Source organism: Apostichopus japonicus, chromosome 17 (genome assembly GCF_037975245.1).
Source record: "Apostichopus japonicus isolate 1M-3 chromosome 17, ASM3797524v1, whole genome shotgun sequence".
NCBI classification, from domain to species: Eukaryota; Metazoa; Echinodermata; class Holothuroidea; order Aspidochirotida; family Stichopodidae; genus Apostichopus; species Apostichopus japonicus.
Window position 1 is genome coordinate 1,267,305 of NC_092577.1, and position 18,084 is coordinate 1,285,388.

Sequence of the window (18,084 nt, forward strand, 5' to 3'; positions counted from 1 at the left end):
CCCTCAGCAATCCTTCAAACCCATCCCATTATCTCTCCTCCCCTTGCAGTAATCAGTAGCATTAAATTAATGAAATTGCTCATACTTCAGTCGTTGCAAACTGTTTTAATTTGACCCTATATCCCACCACCTTCGCCCCCTCCCTTCATCAACTTTCTTCATGCCCCCCCCCAATTGGTTGTAACCCTTATTATCACATATGTCAAATTGGTTTTAACCTGTTTGACCCATCCTTATTTCCTTACTCTCTTCATTAACGGTGTCATCATTACTAATTCTTTTACACCGTCTATTCACAGCCGTGGTGTGCGACACCCTCCCAGATTTAATCAACAGTGTCATCATTACTAGTTCTTTTACACCATCTATTCACAGCTGTGGTGTGCGACACCCTTTCAGATTTAATCAACGGTGTCATGATTACTAATTCTTTCACACCGTCTAATCACAGCCATGGTGTGCGACACCCAGATTTAATCAACGTTGTCGTCATTACTAATTCTTTTACACCGTCTATTCACAGCCGTGGTGTGCGACACCCTCCCAGATTTAATCAACGGTGTCATGATTACTAATTCTTTTACATCATCTATTCACAGCTGTGGTGTGCGACACCCTTTCAGATTTAATCAATGGTGTTATGATTACTAATTCTTTCACACCGTCTATTCACAGCTGTGGTGTGCGACACCCTTCCAGATTTAATCAACGGTGTGATCATTACTAATTCTTTTACACCGTCTATTCACAGCTGTGGTGTGCGACACCCTCCCAGATATAATCAACGGTGTCATCATTACTAATTCTTTTACACCGTCTATTCACAGCTGTGGTGTGCGACACCCTCCCAGATTTAATCAACGGTAATATTGTGTGTAGCAACATGAATAACTACAACAGCATCTGCTCCTTGTCCTGCAATGCTGGCTTTGATTTGACCGGATCCTCATCTCGACAGTGTCTTCCTTCTGGACTGTGGAGTGGAACGCAGCCTACCTGTGGACCTGCAGCTCCTTCAGGTACTAAATCTCTTGATTTATTTATAACTTTATGATGAAAAGTAAGTTTGCCTGACGTTTCGATCCTAGCAGGATCTTCTTCAAAGGCTAAATGACAAGTAACAGTAACAGATGGGACAAAAACACGCACAGAATACAGACAGGTTAATGAGCATGGTGAACACAAAGAGATAGATGTAAGGGGATTAGTAGACAAGGGATGGAGAGAAGAAAGAAAGAAACCAACAGGCGAAGGAGAGAGGTAGGAGATAAACAGTGGAGAGACAAAGAGAGGATTAAGGGAAGGGGTACCTAGGGAATAAATTGGAGAAGGACAAAGACAGAAAAGTGTTTGCTAACAGTTTTATTTTATTTTGATTATAACTTTATGTTATTGGATTTAGTGTCTCATTCATGAAAGGGTGTCAAAGTGATGGGAAGGGACGCCTGGGGGTCGGAGCTTCTGGTAGGGAGAGACCATCAACGGAAGAGGGAATACAGATGCATAGCAAAGAGGAGAAACGGTGTTCTCCCGTTTGATGCTCTAAATCTATTAAATGTTTTGGAGACCAAGACAAGAATCTCTCAGAAATAAAGAAATACAAATTTAGGGAAAAATTCCCCATACAATCTGTCAGTAAAAATTTACTTGGGAACAAGATATTACCAAGCACATCCCCCATTCTAGTAATAAACTAACATTCACTGACTATTATCAGTAACAATAGTCATTGCTCACGGAGAGAATTGTTGTTGCTACCCTGCAAATTAAGTAGAAATACAAATGATTTAAAGTGATCGTCATGACTCAGAAATCACAGGAGTTTTCCCTTTGCTTGTCAAAGTAATCAAGCCTCCTTAACTCTTGTCGAGATTGTTTACCATCATGGTCTCCTGGTTACTGAAGGTTATAATTATAACATGAGTCTTATACAACTTTATATTAGAATATTGTGCAATGTTTTCTTTGGCAAGCGAGCTGACCCAAAACAGGGCATGTGAGCTTTAAATTACAACCAACCTCTCTATCTCTCTTTAATGTAACATCATTTATTCAAACAAGAAAGAAAAATTTATATCCATCGTTCCAGTTGCCCAGTTTATGCCATGAACAGTAAAAAGTCGCGTTTTTAAAATTCTCCTTTTGCGTTCGAAATTTGGCAATGTCATACATGACTTTCACATGGAGGAGTAGGAGGAGGTAGAGGCTTCAAGTTTGGTCTCTTTCATTGACCACCAAAGTGTAGTCAAATAATTATGAATCTATAGCAGGGCGATCCGAAGGATATCGATCACAAGAAGTTGATTACTATAACTTTGTGATAGCTAGAGAAGTCTGGCAGTGTTTGTTTGTGTAGTCCAATGATTATAAAGACACAGAGATATCTCGGTTAGATAGTAGGGCAGGCCTGATGTTTGGGCGGTGGGGGGGGGGGGAGGGGGAGGTCAGAGGACTATGGCTTCAGTAATAGCTAGAATAATACAAATTTCTGTACCAACACAATTACACTTTTGAAGTAAAATGGAAAACTTAAAATCTAGATAAAAGTTTATTCCAACGTCTTCATTTGTTTGTTTTTTTTTCCGCAATACTCTTTCATTCAGTTTGCCCAACATTGCCGCCCATTGAGAATACAGATCTGGTCTGCACGGACGGTACTAACTTTGGCAGTGAGTGCACGTATAGCTGTATATCTGGATCAACCGCTGCCTCTGGAAGCACCCCACTACTGGTATGCGGGGAGAACGGCCAGTGGAATGGAGGCGCCTTCTTCTGTATACGTATGTTTCCGTATTTTTTTCTTTGTTACGACAACAAGTTATCTTTGCACGTCAGAGTTTAACGCTGAAATAGGATTGTCTTATTGAACACATAGCAAAAGAGCAAGTCATAGGACGTGATTGAGCACGACTGTTGAGAGCTAGAGATTGGGTATTAAATGCCCACTTAACAAAGGTGTAAGATGTAGATGTGACAAGAAGAGAAAGAACGTGTCAAAGTAGGTTGGCCTGACATTTCGCAGAGGCTGAAGAAGATCCTGCTATGATCAAAATGTCAGGCCCTCTTACTTTTACATATTCTCTTACACAGGCTCTTTAGTGGATAAGCAGTTTGTTAACAGTTTCTCTCTTAGCACCAGGAAATGTTACGGGATCTATGGGATTCTTTTTCTTTTCTCTTGAAAATTTGCCCTTACTAGCTTTTCTGTTAATGTTTGCTCTGATTTAAATACCCAAAAGGCTATCATGATGTTGTTCTTGTCATCTACAATGGTTACAGTAAACTACATTTTTATTTTGCTGTCCTTGTTTTTTGCGCTACTAAGTTTTACAACATAAATGACACCAAATAAACCAAACACAATTGTTAAAGTAGTTATGGTCAAAAGGCTCAGTGACATGCCACAAAAATCTGCAATAACATTTAATACCCATTTCTTTGATTGGATTTCATCAGGTTTGATTTTGTTTTTTTTTAATTTTGTTGTTAGTTTCATCTTTATAATATCACCGTTCCTTTATATCTTTCCGCACTCCAGCAATAAGATGTCCGACACTCGTTAGCATCCAACAAGGCAGCCTCTTCTGTACGAATTCCAACTTCTACCTCAGTCAATGCACATACACTTGTAATGCTGGTCTAGGCATTCCGATTGGACAAGACTCAACAAGAATATGTCAGATGGATGGCACATGGTCAGGTGCAGCTCCTCAATGTCGTGGTGAGTGTCAAAGGTCATAAAATATTGCGGGCTCTGCTAAAAACTTTCAGACTGTTTCATTGGCTGAGAGTTGTTGAAAGTACTTTCCTGCAGATTTGGGCTGTTTGTACTATTCAACAACATTAAGGAACCTTCAGTGACAGAATGTGACAGCAGTCTTTATGTTATTCACCAACATTAAGGAACCTTCAATGACAGCATGTGACAGCAGTCTTTATATTATTCAACAACATTAAGGAACCTTCAGTGACAGTGCGTAACAGCAGTGTTTATGTTATTCAACTACATAAAAGAACCTTCAGTGACAGAATGTGACAGCAGTCTTTATATTATTCAACAACATTAAGGAACCTTCAGTGACAGCACGTGACAGCAGTGTTTATGGTATTCAACAACTTTAAGGAACTTTCAGTGGCAGCAGTGTTTATGGTATTCAACACAATTAAGGAACTTTCAGTGACAGCATGTGACAGCAGTGCTATGTAATTCAACAACATTGAAGAACCTTCTGTGACAGCACCAAATGTTCCAGGCTTAAAATGTTGGAACTAACTTGCTGTAAAGATTATTAAGCTTGAGCAGTGACCATTTTTTAATTTCTAGCATATTGTAGCGCCCCAAACGGGGTTATAACTTGCCGAGCGCCCGTGGGTTCGATAGGGCCGCTGTCGGCCACCCTATGTCAGGATGAATGTGGGGCAACTACAAGTTGAGACACACTGAACCAATAAACACACGAACAAATAAATTGCTTTTTAAGCTTCTAATACATTTAATACAAAAACCTTTGCCTTCTCCACTTGGGGAGGTGTCTATAAAAACCAAATTAAATAATACAGGAGGTCAACGCAGTGACCTCCAAAAATAAGGTTGCAAGGTGGTAAATTAGGACCAATATTTAATTAATTACGTACAAATCCACATAAATTCCAGCTTATAATTTACATAAAGGATAACTATACGTACCTGCGGAGTCCGTAGCCAAACGTATAATTACGAGTCCTAATCTACAATACGTAGGCGTTGCCTCGGGGAAAATTCAACCCGAATTAAGGTCACCCCCGCGCCACAAATATAAGAATTACCCCGCAGGGTGCGGCGATAATATCGACCGTGTTCCCAACCTTTTAGTAAATTTAGATGTAATAATTTAAAGGGATTCTGACAAACGGGGAAATACGCCTACAATATTATAAGAAATAGGACTCGGACTTGCCTAAACTATAAAAGAACATTTAACTTACTTAACGAACTGACCAACGGACCTCACTAGGCAGCAGCAAACACCAAAAAATGGAACACACTCTTAGAACCCAAAATAGCAAGTGCCCTAACTTAACACAAAAACTGAATCGAAACATTGGAACTTCGCGTGGCTCGAACATTCCACATAGCTACGGAGGGACCAGACTATTGTCACGAGAGCTGGACAGCTGAAAGGGAGACGGAAACAAAAGGTATAGATTAGCATATGAAACTACAACAATTCACTTTACATACAAAAAGATATTAGATAAAACAGACCCCCAGAGAACAATAAAACAATACACACAAACAGGACAACTACTCCAGCAGTAATGCCACCTATGTATGGAGGCGTTTACGTGACGCTCCCCTGGGCGTCACAATATCTAGGCAATGTCGGTGATAATTACTGTTTATCTTGTCACTTTACTACCCCTCACATACCTTAATTTTTGCATTCAAACCTGACTTTAAATTGAAAAACTTTACAGTGAAACGTTACTTTGTAGCAATATTTAGTGACGGGTAAAAAGAAATGGCAAGCTCTTCCTTGTGACAACATTTTAACCCAAAATATTCTCTGAAAGCTCTCTTGAAATATTCTCTTAAACCACTTAAAATTTCCAAACATGTTGTAGTTTTTGTAGTAATGTGGACATTTCAACAGTTATTTTTGGGTCGTAATATATGATCGTTTTAAGTAACTTAAAGGCAACCCTTTTCATTATGTATTCCAAGTAGACATTTTGATGGGGACATTCTCTGAAAACTTAAAAGTGAATTTTTTACTTTGTTCCCCAATGGTCATATTCAAATTGATATATATTAAAAAAAACTGATCAAAAACATTTCATCCATAATTGTGTTTTTTTGTGCTTAAATATTTGTCCACATATTTGGCTGTGACATGAAAGAGCCTTTGTTGGCCTTGTAACACCTTTAATAGTTTGGTGATAATTAAATAGTTTAATAGAGAATCATTTGGGCAATGTCTGATGTTTTTTTGTTACTCTACCTAGTATCATCTTGCCAGGACCTTTCTGTGCCATCCAACGGTAACATTGCCTGCTCAGATAATAACAACATCAACAGCCTGTGCATGTATTCATGCAATGATGGATTTATTCTTGCCAATGGTCAGCTGTCCAGAGTCTGCCTGCCTAGCGGTCAGTGGAGCGGTTCTGCTCCCTCCTGCAACAGTGAGTTTAACTTCATCTTTTCACCCTTTTTGCTTTCAAAACTGAATAATATAATAAGACTTTCCAAAATCATGTAAAACTCAGGCATGAGCTTTTTCCGCGAATTCGGAATATCCGTGATTTCTTTTCTACCTCCGAGATTTACACGTCTTAATTTCCGTGAATTTCTAACAACAGCGTTTTATCATTTGATCCGTCGTTCGCATGTTTTTCATTACCTATGGATATCCAACCTGCAGGGGGACAAAAACTATTATCCTAACACACTGTAGCATACGCAAACTGGAGCCTATAACGCAATTTTTGCAAAGTTCGTGATTTTTATTTACCCGAGGCTCATCCCTACAAACTCCCAGATGAACTCATTTTGATATTGACAATGTCCATGCTACAAATTCTGATGTGTACATCCCAACCCAAAATATAGGGATTGTGAAAGATTGCTGTCACTTTTCACCTTAGCGGGAAATGTACCACGCACAGCCTTCCCACAATTCCATGCTTGGTTAATGCCAAGGTAATTAGCATAAATATATGTTAGGTTAAACATGAAACCACTCTGTCCAGCTAGTATTTTACACAAAATTCTATTGGTCAGTGAGTAACATTATTTTATCCAGAACCAAGGACACTGTGTTGTTTTAATATAATCAGTGGCCTCTAACTCACATATTACCCCAGTCAGGGAAGTTACTTTTACTTTTACACATTATTTATTCCAGTGTAAGGTTTGCAGGAAATTGATAAAAAGGCCAAAAAATTATAACAATAAAGAACATGAGCAATACAGGTTAAGACAAATAAAAGTTTAAGAGATGAAATAACCAACCATAAAATTTGTAACAAAAGTTATCGAAAAGCTACAATAAAGGATCTAAGAAGCCATTCTGCACAAAAAAGGGCTGCTCTGTAAATAAAATAGTTCTTAAAGAGTAATATTCTAAAACGTGGAATGATATTTGGATTACTTAAATTATGATCTGTTTATTGCTTAGAGAATTAAGATCGAAGTGTAGAGAATAGTGCTGATAGTTGACTCTTTCTTTTGTAGTCGATTAATTACATAGCTCTTCTCCTGATTACTGTGATTACTCGGTTACAGTTATGACGTCATCACTGTCAATTTTACATTGCAGAAATGCAGTCAAAACAAATCTTTTTCATGGTGCATTGTTCTTACTTGTTCGTTTGTTTCTTAAGGTGTGGTGTCTAAATCATGTTAAAACATCTACCATAAAACTATAATGTTTCTTAAAATCGTTGATAGTAAATCAAAAACTTTTGAATGAATCTATGAGGCTACTGCAACACCTAGCAATAATGAAAGCAAACGTGCAAACAATGAATAGATGTTACACCTTGTAGCGGTGTGATGATTAGTATGCATGAGTTTTCTGTTGAAGGGCGTTCTTCCAAAGTGTAATCGCGACTACTGACGACCAATGGTTTCCGTGCCGACTGTCAGCACTAGTAGAGAATGTCCCTTAGTACACTTTGAAAAATGTTGGGCAATTTTTCTTACAAATTCATTCCGGTCAGATTCATAGACCTTATACACAAGATTCTCATAAATTGAATAAAATTTAAGAAAACTTCTATTCTCTTCATATCTTTAACTTGTACAATATGATACCAAACTGCAACAGCATACACTAGGGGGGGGGGTGGGTGGGCAGTACAGACGAAGAAACCACTCTTTCTGTTGTATCACTGGAAAAATAAGGGACATTGTATGTTAATTTCGAAAAAATACCATACACTTTTGTTAATACACTCTTGCCCCGAAGACTGCTTTGCATGACAAACTAATCTGTGGAAATTTCTATTGAATGTTCCCAAAGTGAAAATATGAAAATTAGGGTCACAATTCTGGAGAAAAGATGAAATGGTATTTGCTGTTTATTACCAGAGAAGCATATTTGTTCTTGCCTTACAGTTGCTGTACAGAAATCAAAGCAGTTGTTATTTGGTTTAAAAGACATTAATAATAGAAAAAAATTATTCTTAAGCTTTGTTTATGTTAAATTTTACCTGAGGATTTACGATCAGCCTTTCTCATTATCTCAAATCTGCGGAGATATGAAGATGATGATTATAAGAAAGGCCATCATGTATTTTCTTTCTTTCTTTTTATCTTCTGTATATCAATTTATATTTAGGTTAAGTTTGATGAAGACAATTAATTCAGGGATTATTGAGATGATTATTAAATGTTTGAGACAAGAACTAAACTTTTAAGTTACATTGCTCTGCTGATTTTGACCAACAGGCGTGAGCTGTGACCCCTTGCCTGAGATAACAAATGGTCAATTGTCATGTCCAGCTGTCCCCAGCTTTCAACAAACTTGCACCTACAGCTGTGATGCCGGCTACCAACTGAACACTGGTTCGGATATCTTCATGTTAACCTGTCTCGGCTCTTTGCAGTGGGATAACTTCATTCCCTCTTGTTTGAGTAAGTACAGAAAAAATATATAAAAATATCTTATTTCACTAAATTATAAACTAGCTTTGATTGTTCAGTATGTTTGGAAATCTTAATTAAGAGGGAACTTGTGTTTATGATCATATTGATATTTGAAGTTGTTGATACTTTGTATTAAACTGAATTTGACGCAACTAGACCCATTTCATGACTTATCCTTGAATATTTGTCAATTGTAACCTGTCCAGTTCTCCTGGACACCCTACATCGGTCTGTCCTCTTCTCATTCTCACCATAAACTATTTTCTATTCCCTCTGGTGTTAACCTGTCCAGTTCTCCTGGACACCCTACATGGGTCTGTCCTCTTCATATTCTCACCATAAACTATTTACTATTTCCTCTGGTTTTAACCTGTCCAGTTCTCCTGGACACCCTACATGGGTCTGTCCTCTTCTCATTCTCACCATAAACTATTTACTATTTCCTCTGGTGTTAACCTGTCCAGTTCTCCTGGACACCCTACATGGGTCTGTCCTCTTCTCATTCTCACCATAAACTATTTACTATTTCCTCTGGTGTTAACCTGTCCAGTTCTCCTGGACACCCTACATGGGTCTGTCCTCTTCTCATGCACTTTTCCCTTTGGTTGTAACTTCTATTTCTCCTCTACACCTTTAATGGGAATGTTTTATCCACATGCACCCATATCAAGAACTATTTCTTTATTTCTTGTAGTTGTCACATGTCCAGTTTTACCAGATATTCGCTTTGGGACAGTAAGCTGTACCTCTGGTAACAGATATCTGAGTAGCTGTTCGTATACCTGCCAAGATGGATATGTTCTCATGCCTTCGGTTAATAGAGTCTGCCTCCAGACAGGGATATGGAGTGGTTCGGAGCCTATATGTACAGGTATAGAACTTTATACAGACACACACTTCACTAGAGACAGAACTTAAAGCTAATGACACAAAATGCTAAGTTAGCAAAAACTAATCCGTTTGTGGTTCACAGCTAATCGATAAGTTTTTGAAATGTTTGTTATCTCCTCTCAGAATTGATTTTCCAGAATATAAATCTGTGATGCTTTAAACTCAACTTCTCCCCAAATCCACAAATAGATGAGTAAAATGTATTTCCAAGAACAGAAAGTATAGCTCTCTCTTAGCTTTGAAGTATCTTACATTTTAATTTACATGAGGAAACTTTATCACAACATGTGAGGCAGAAAACAAAGATGTAGAAAAAAATGTCTCATTCTTTATATTGAAGTATTTTACAAGGCACATAAGTATTGTACAAGGCACATAAGTATTTTACAAGGCACATAAGTATTTTACAAGGCACTTAAGTATTTTGCAAGGCACATAAGTATTTTACAAGGCACATAAGTATTTTACAAGGCACATAAGTACTTTACAAGGCACATAAGTACTTTACAAGGCACATAAGTATTTTACAAGGCACATAAGTATTTTACAAGGCACATAAGTACTTTACAAGGCACATAAGTATTTTACAAGGCACATAATATATGTTACAACTTTGCAGTGGTAATTCCAAATGCAGATCTTATTGAAATTAGTTGAGTCATAAAATGTATAAACCGAGTTGTTCTAAAATAGTTTTCATACCGTTTCTTGATTTCATTCAGCAATAATCTGTGACCCGCTGCCCCAGATACAGAATGGCCGCTTGACCTGTCCAGTAACGGCCGTCTTCCAGGATACCTGTACTTACACCTGTAATTCTGGATTCAACCTGAATACCGGCTCAACCTCTCAAAGCCGAACCTGCCAGGCATCAGGACAGTGGGATGGAGTCACTCCATCTTGCTTATGTATGTATCATTTCTTTCTCTTTTGCTCTCCCTGTCTCACTCTCTTTCTCTGGTGTCTTCGATTGTGCTCGAATGAAAAAATGCCTCTGAGCAAAAATAAAGATATTTTTCTTTCTTGTTCCTGTATGATTTTTAGATATACCCTTTCTACTTTGAATTGCTAGATGAAAGTTAGACTTACCATTATGGTATAAAAATTAAAAAATCTTTGCAGCATTGTCTTTTTTTTAAAATATTTTTTATAACCAGTGTTTAATAGTCACATGACTATATGTAAATGACCAATGACTGCTGTACTCCAATGACTTATATCACCCCTCAAGTCACATGACCGATGTAAATAACAAATGTCATGTGACTCCTGTTACACTTACATCACATGACAATTAACCTGAGTGACTATAGGAATGATTTAAAATGTCTATGGACTTACAGGAATGACTAGTGACTGATTAAAGTCATATGATTGTTACGCATCATGTACATCACATGACCAGGTTTGTTTTTTTGATAGAAATAAACATACACAAATGTTAATGAAAATGAGTGCCCTACAATGGCCAACAAAGACACAAAATTGCTTCCAATAAAAATTCTGCAATAATTCTGATGAAACTTTGGCTATAATTCTCAAGTCTTTCTATTTGGTTCATCACTACTGCTCTTTTATCTTTCCTTACCCCCCATCCCCCCTCCCCACTGCCCTGGCCCATCCCTGCTTTGCTATCTTTCTTCCTCTTCCTGTTAGTAAAAATTGCTTCAAAGATTTTAATATTTCCAGTACCAAGAGTCACATTTTGAATACCAGCAATGTGGGTACACGAGTGTTATGCCCGCAGCCCATTTTCATACGAAAATGTGAAAAAAAAGCAATTATTCGTAATGTTTTGTGGGGGGGGATAAAATAACCAATCCTTTTTACAGCAACATCACAAAACTAGACTTAATATTAACCTCTTCAGAGATTGAAATTTGATAACACAAACACTTAACAAAGAGTAGCAATGCGCAATTTTTAACCCTCTTTTAAGATCATCTTCATTGCTACAAAGCGGTAGCCTGTTGCAAGTTTCAAACTTTTCCAAAGCTACAGCAAGGTTTTAATAGACTTAAAATGCTCCAACCGTTGATTATAACACTTTGGAAGGAGGGGAGTAGGTGACAAGAGGAAGGGATGGGTGATCATTCAGTGATTCTTTGCGTAGAGTGGTCTTTACCTGACAGTAAAAAACAGCAGTGACTGCTTTTATAAGATTGTTCCTAGTTTAGATGACCATTGAGTACTCCCCCAGCATTTATTTGGGTAATATACTACCTAGCTGAAGCATCGTGTAACCAAGGAAAGGAAACACAAACCCTTTCACCATCTTTTCTTTATATATGACAGAGACCTTTGTGATCAACAACTCCCAAATAAGATAAACGAAAGCTTGCTCTGTTGTGTAGATATCTTAGCCTCAAAAAGTCATGTCAGAGAACGGCTACTCTGTAAATCTGTGATATATAAACACCATATATTAAAAGTGCTGTTATCATGAAATAAAACATGCTCAAGAGCACTGTACAAAAGAACCAATACCTGGAATATAAAATTACTAAACTTAAGAAAACCTTAAAAGTAATAACAACAGCAAAAAAATAAATAAAAAAATGATAAAAGACAGGGTATAAAACCACAAATAAAGGACATAAAAATATAAATATACATAAAAATGGGCACAGTAATGTGAATAAAACAACGAATAAGATTAATGCACATACTCAAGCTTAAAAAGATAAGTTTTCAAATGCTTCTTAAAATTGTCAATAGATGTGATGTCATCATTGCCACTAGGATCTGCAGCATCTCACTTTGAATTCTCTGTTTTTCATTTGCTATTTTTTCAAGATAAAGTGCAGATCAGTGTTAGGGAAGTAAAACCTATGCCATCATTAGGTTTGTCATGGTTAGATGGCCAATTTTGGTTTAGATTCAGCATTTGCAAAATCCATCTCTATCACAGAAAAAAAAAAAATCCAAATTATGATAAATAAAGGAGATTGTTCAAAAAAAATTGAAGCTCATGTGCCTCAATGATGTCTAATATGTGATTAAACTTATTTGTGTGTAAAAGTAACTTGGCCTGACGTTTCGATCCTAGCAGGATCTTCTTCAAAGGCTAAATGACAAGTAACAGTAACAGAAGGGACAAAAACATGCACAGAATACAGACAGGTTACTGAGCATGGTGAACACAAAGAGATAGATGTAAGGGGATTAATAGACAAGGGATGGACAGAAGAAAGAAAGAAAACAACAGGGGAAGAGGAGAGGTAGGAGATAAACAGTGGAGGGACAAAGAGAGGATTAGAGGAAAGGGGATTAGTAGACAAGGGATGGAGAGAAGAAAGAAAGAAAAAAAGTTATTTGTGAAGGAACACTGAAATTTAGATAATTCCCAAATGTAATAACATTTTCTTTTCAGTGGGTTTTGAATCTTCTTTCATCTAGTAGTAAAAAGCTAGTAGTCAAATATAAGCTTTATCTTCCTTTATACATCAGCTGTGACCTGCTCACCTTTGCTTAGTACCCCTCAAGCCACGCTTTCCTGTACCGATAGTAACCTATTTATGAGTGCATGTACCTACACTTGCAATGCGGGGTTCGATCTGGTTCCCCCCGGTAGCAGAATCTGCCAAGCAAATGGTTTGTGGACCGGAGAACAGCCCTCTTGCACTGGTAAGATTTTCTTCTTCAACTTCATACCAACTTGTCGGTAACTTCTCTACCAATAGCCTAGAAGTGAGTGGGAAAAAGCTGTTAACAAACTGCTTACCTACTGTAAAAAGCATGTGTAGGTTAATACTTATATATTAGTTTCATGGCCTTTAATACATTTTCTACAGAAGCTAACTTAGCTGGAGTTAGCCTCTGTAGAAGATAATTTGTGGTTCAATACAACAGGCCCTCTAGAATGTCTAGTCTAGAAGAACAGTAAGAAGACTGCTTTTGGCCATGATTATTTAAAAGACCTTATGTAGCCTAAAACACAAGTATTATGCAAAGAAAAATGCCTAAGCTACATCAAATAAAAATGCTTTGTAGTTTGGCATTCTTTTTTTGCTTCAGTCCATATCTTTGTAGGTTTTGCATTTATCTCTTTGAAATCAATGCATTCAAGTGACACTTAGTCCACACATCATCCTAAATTATTCTTCCACTTGGAGGGAAAGTAGTCTACGATCTTTCTCATCGTTGATTTCCAAAGCACCTGAGAGTGTGTATGTAGACAAGTTCATGCTACCTGCAGAACACACTGCATGGAGGGCTGGTGGGGTGTGTAAGTGTACATTACCCAGTACTGGCAGTGCAACAGTTGAGAGAGAATAACAGAAGTACTATAAATCAATTAAACAGGTTGGAAGGCATTCCATCATAGTTTGGGGAATAATTAAAAGGATAATTGACAGTTCAATTATCTTTAAAGAGATATTTTGATGATTGCTTATCAAAATTGCTGGAAATTTCCTGTATCTTTAGCGCAACACCACTTTAGTGCAACACCAAAATGCCACACCACTTTGTTTCCTTTTGCAGTGGCAAAGATATGACTTCTTTTTATTTTTACAAATTTTGGTGATATTTTGTGATGTCATCACTACATTTGAGCCTCATTTTCCCTTCTTTACAGTATTTAAAAAAACACAGGAAGATAAATTATTCTACAAACAATACCTTTCTGTCAATCTACCTATCAGCTATGACGAAATATGTATATTTATTTTTAGCCTGAGAAAGGAAAAATGTTATCACTCAATTATAAGAACTCATTCAATGAACAATTTAAGAATGTCTAAGTGAATGTTAATTAACTGTTAGCTCTGTATTTGTATTCATCTCAACAAATTGAATTGAAATTCTGTCATAGCAACATATCAGTCCTGAAACACTGTCATGAATATGCACTGACATGAATATTCATTTTCATGAATATTCCACCATGAATATTCATCTTAACTGCTTTTCATGAATATTCATCTTAACTGTGTTCATGAATATTCATTTCATGAATATTCATTTTTATGAATATTCATTTTCATTTTTCTATATTCTCCCTTGCAGTCTCTGAATGTTCCATGCTACCAGGCATTCCTAATGGAGAAGTAGTATGCACGCAATCAACCCTGGTCGGTAGTATGTGTTTTTATGTATGCACGCCAGGGTATCAGATGACACCCAGGGGGGTTGTCAGGACCTGTGGCTCGGACCTCCAGTGGACCGGTCAGGAACCAATCTGTCAGGGTAAGTGGGTCGGGATTGTATTCAGTTGGGTTGGGTGGTAATAGATGTGTATTGTAGATGAAACGTGTTGCTAAATAGTATATTCAATCTTACTGACCATTGGTATGTCCCTCTCCACATTATTTCACTGCGTAATGTTGCAATTAACTTGTCTCTTCTTTTGGTCTATTTTAATATCCTTCATGAGTTTCCTGTATTAAGTAAAAATTGTAAAGAATGGAAAAGGAACAAGACATTTTTTGGTAGTATGGGATTGGAAGCGGTGACCTCTAGATTACAGAGCTTGTAACCCCAAAGTCAGTTAACTCAAATCCTGTATGGTTAAATATTTCTTGTTTCCATGTGGTCTCTATGTTCATCTCAAGTAGCTTAATTCTGAAGAAGGTTCTTGCTAGGAATGAAAAGTCATGGCGGCCCACTAACTTATCCTCATATTTACTGCTAGCCTTAAGGCTTTGCAGGAAGTTTTCTTTTCCAAATGTTTGGGTATTAACTGGATCATTAGCATGTACAGGATTCTGAGGGTCAGGGAGAGGGGGGGGGGACTTAACTGCCCTACTGATAAGGTAGGGGCTGAACCCATTTGGAAGAGCCAGATGTTAATGGAGGGATGTGATAAATGAGGGCATGCTATTCAGGGGTTGTTGGTGCCAACTCCTATGTCAGGGGGGGGGGGGGTTGCTTGTTGTCCTCCCCAAAAATAGGAGAAAAAGGAGGTGTCAAATGGTGCAGTCTGAAACATACTTCAGACTATAAATTAGGTACCTTTAGTTAGGTCTATAACTAGTTCTATAATTAGGTTTTTAATTAACTCTAAATGCAAAGGTTGTATTTGAAATTAAGGGTCTGTACAACCCTGTTAGTCATTTAACTCTTGCCTGGCTGAATTTACAAAATCTGTCAAAAGAATGTGGAGGTCCATGCCCACCCTCTCCCATACCCCCCCCCCTCTTTGTACACACCACTGAACTGGATGCTGGTCAAACCACATGAATTCTCATTAGTTATGTATTTGTTCTACATCATGGGAGAGGAAAGGTCTGTTTCTATTGATCTTGTCTAAATGATAAACAAGTTAAAACTATTACTGTAGTTATTGAAGCTGTTACCAGTCCCCCCCCATTCTCATTCCACACCCTTCCTCACCCCTTCCACTCCACCCCTCCCCCTGACCCTTCCCTCAAAGAAAGTATAAATATATTTATATATACCAATCTTCCTCCCATCCATTACAATTTTAGCTATGATACCTCAGTTGACTTCGTGTTAAGTTGTTAAGTTCCGTTTCACACAAACTATTATTTTGGCCTTAAAACCATCTTTTCCCTTCTATCGTTTCATCTTGATTTGCAGCTGTTACTTGTCCAGACCTGACCGGATCACTCGTAGATGGTACAGTCTCCTGCCCGGATGGTGCCAGCTTTCAGAGCCAGTGTACCCTGACATGTAATGATGGGTTTCTGAGTAATACTGGGCAGGATGCTGTACTTACATGTGAAGCAGCAGGCCAATGGTCTGGAGAGAGAATTGCTTGCTTTGGTCAGTTATGAAATAAATGATTTGAATTTAACATGACTTTTGCTATTTTACATATTTACAAATCCCTGATCGATAATACAATTTAGGTATCGTTGCCAATGGCAACGTTTGTTCTTGTGTTGCATACAAATCAGGCTTTGTTCGTGGATTACATGGCTTTGACTTTGTTATTGAATTTTATTATTTGTTTATTGAGTTAAATTGTTTTGTTGTTGGCGTGCATTGTTTTCTTGTGTTGGTAGTTCATTCATTTGGGTTTGACAGGAATAAGGTCTTCATATGTTGTCATGGTGATTCAGCTCAGTGGATGTCACCTTTGGCAATTTTTGTTTTTAAACTAATGTTGCTTTGGATGTTGTAAAAAAATATACTGTATTTCACAAATCCCTTCCGTTGATTCATTTTTCCATTTAAGTGATTCCTTTTATCTATTTTTTTTTATAGAATCTTGCATTGTGTTGGGAAACTTTGTTTATTGATTGGGGGTGATACATTTGAGAGGGGGGGGGGAGGTGGAGCTGACACTATTGTACGTTTCCCACTCCACATTGGCCTTATATATAAAACATATATATTGGCTTCTGTTTGCAACCTCTGACCCAAAGATGCATTATGTTAATTCTGTTACTATGATTGTTTTCCTTTTTACTTTGATTGGGTTTTTGTATAATTTGTAAAATAGAGTTTGAAATGAATTTTTATATTTATATGAATATTTATGAATATTTGATCATGATGAATATTTATATTATATTATAATTATTGATATTTATGAATATTTCATTTAACATCACATTTTCTACAACACTAACTGAATTAACCTTAATCGGCTTCCTCAAATCAGTGATTTGTCGATCTAGAGAAGAGATACTTCATTTCATTTCTTTCCTTTTTGCAATTCATTACTGATAAGTTCACAATGCAAGTTTATTTTTATCATTAATTACAGTTTGTCGCAATATGCGTTATTTATAAACATCCCAGTTTTCTGTGGACGTTTCTTCCATTATTCATTCAATTCTTCATTTTATGACTATAAAGGTCATAAAATTCTTCATTTTATGACTATAAAGGTCATAAAATTCTTCATTTTATGACTATAAGGGTTATATATTTACTTACTCACTTGTTTTTTCTCTTCTTCATTCCCATATTTTTTTATATATTTTTTTACATGTGCAGTTTCTCAATGTACCGCTTTACCAGCCATAGTTAATGGTGCCATGCAGTGTAGCAGTGGTGATTTGATTGGCAGTGTGTGCACCTACGTCTGCCAAGCAGGCTTCACCCTTGTTGGTAATAATCAACGTACATGTACAGTGACAGGGGTCTGGTCAGGAGATGCACCGTCCTGCCAGTCTGGTTCGTAATCATTTTTGTCACTCCTCTGAGTCCTCTCACATTGTATGCATGCATGTATGACATTGAATACTTGCATGCATGGCATTTATCATTTTTATTGTATGTATTTGTATTGTATGCATGTATGACATCTATCATTTGTATTGTATGTATTTGTATGTATTTGTATTGCATGCATGCATGACATCCAACAGTCAGCCAATCCTCAAGTGGCAGTATTTCTCAAGAGAACCGTTCTGTACACAGTTTAATATGTCGAGCAATGTCATCATGCATGATACAGCCCAATGAAAGACGTATCTTGTGGACCGGGAAAACCCTATGGTTAGGGATAACCCCTAGGGTTAAACCCTAACCCGAGAAATACTGCATCACATGTAGTATCATACAATACGGTACTTCTTGAGGCAATGGAACTTGCCGCGTGATAACTTGTCTTGTGAGATGAAAAAAACTTGAGGTGCATCAGT

The 18,084-nt window shown here is 37.3% G+C and overlaps 1 protein-coding gene across 3 annotated transcripts in view; it reads left to right on the forward strand.

The window, feature by feature from the left end:
- Positions 1–18,084, forward strand: part of LOC139984086 (sushi, von Willebrand factor type A, EGF and pentraxin domain-containing protein 1-like) — a 55,417-nt gene that overhangs the window by 24,596 nt on the left and 12,737 nt on the right. For all 3 annotated transcript variants that reach the window (XM_071997791.1, XM_071997792.1, XM_071997793.1), the window contains exons 16-26: positions 828–1,019; positions 2,604–2,780; positions 3,539–3,721; positions 5,986–6,165; positions 8,435–8,620; positions 9,327–9,503; positions 10,246–10,431; positions 12,974–13,150; positions 14,534–14,713; positions 16,067–16,252; positions 17,435–17,614. In XM_071997791.1, the coding sequence (XP_071853892.1) occupies positions 828–1,019; positions 2,604–2,780; positions 3,539–3,721; positions 5,986–6,165; positions 8,435–8,620; positions 9,327–9,503; positions 10,246–10,431; positions 12,974–13,150; positions 14,534–14,713; positions 16,067–16,252; positions 17,435–17,614 (2,004 nt within the window). The remainder of the gene's footprint in view (positions 1–827; positions 1,020–2,603; positions 2,781–3,538; positions 3,722–5,985; positions 6,166–8,434; positions 8,621–9,326; positions 9,504–10,245; positions 10,432–12,973; positions 13,151–14,533; positions 14,714–16,066; positions 16,253–17,434; positions 17,615–18,084) is intronic.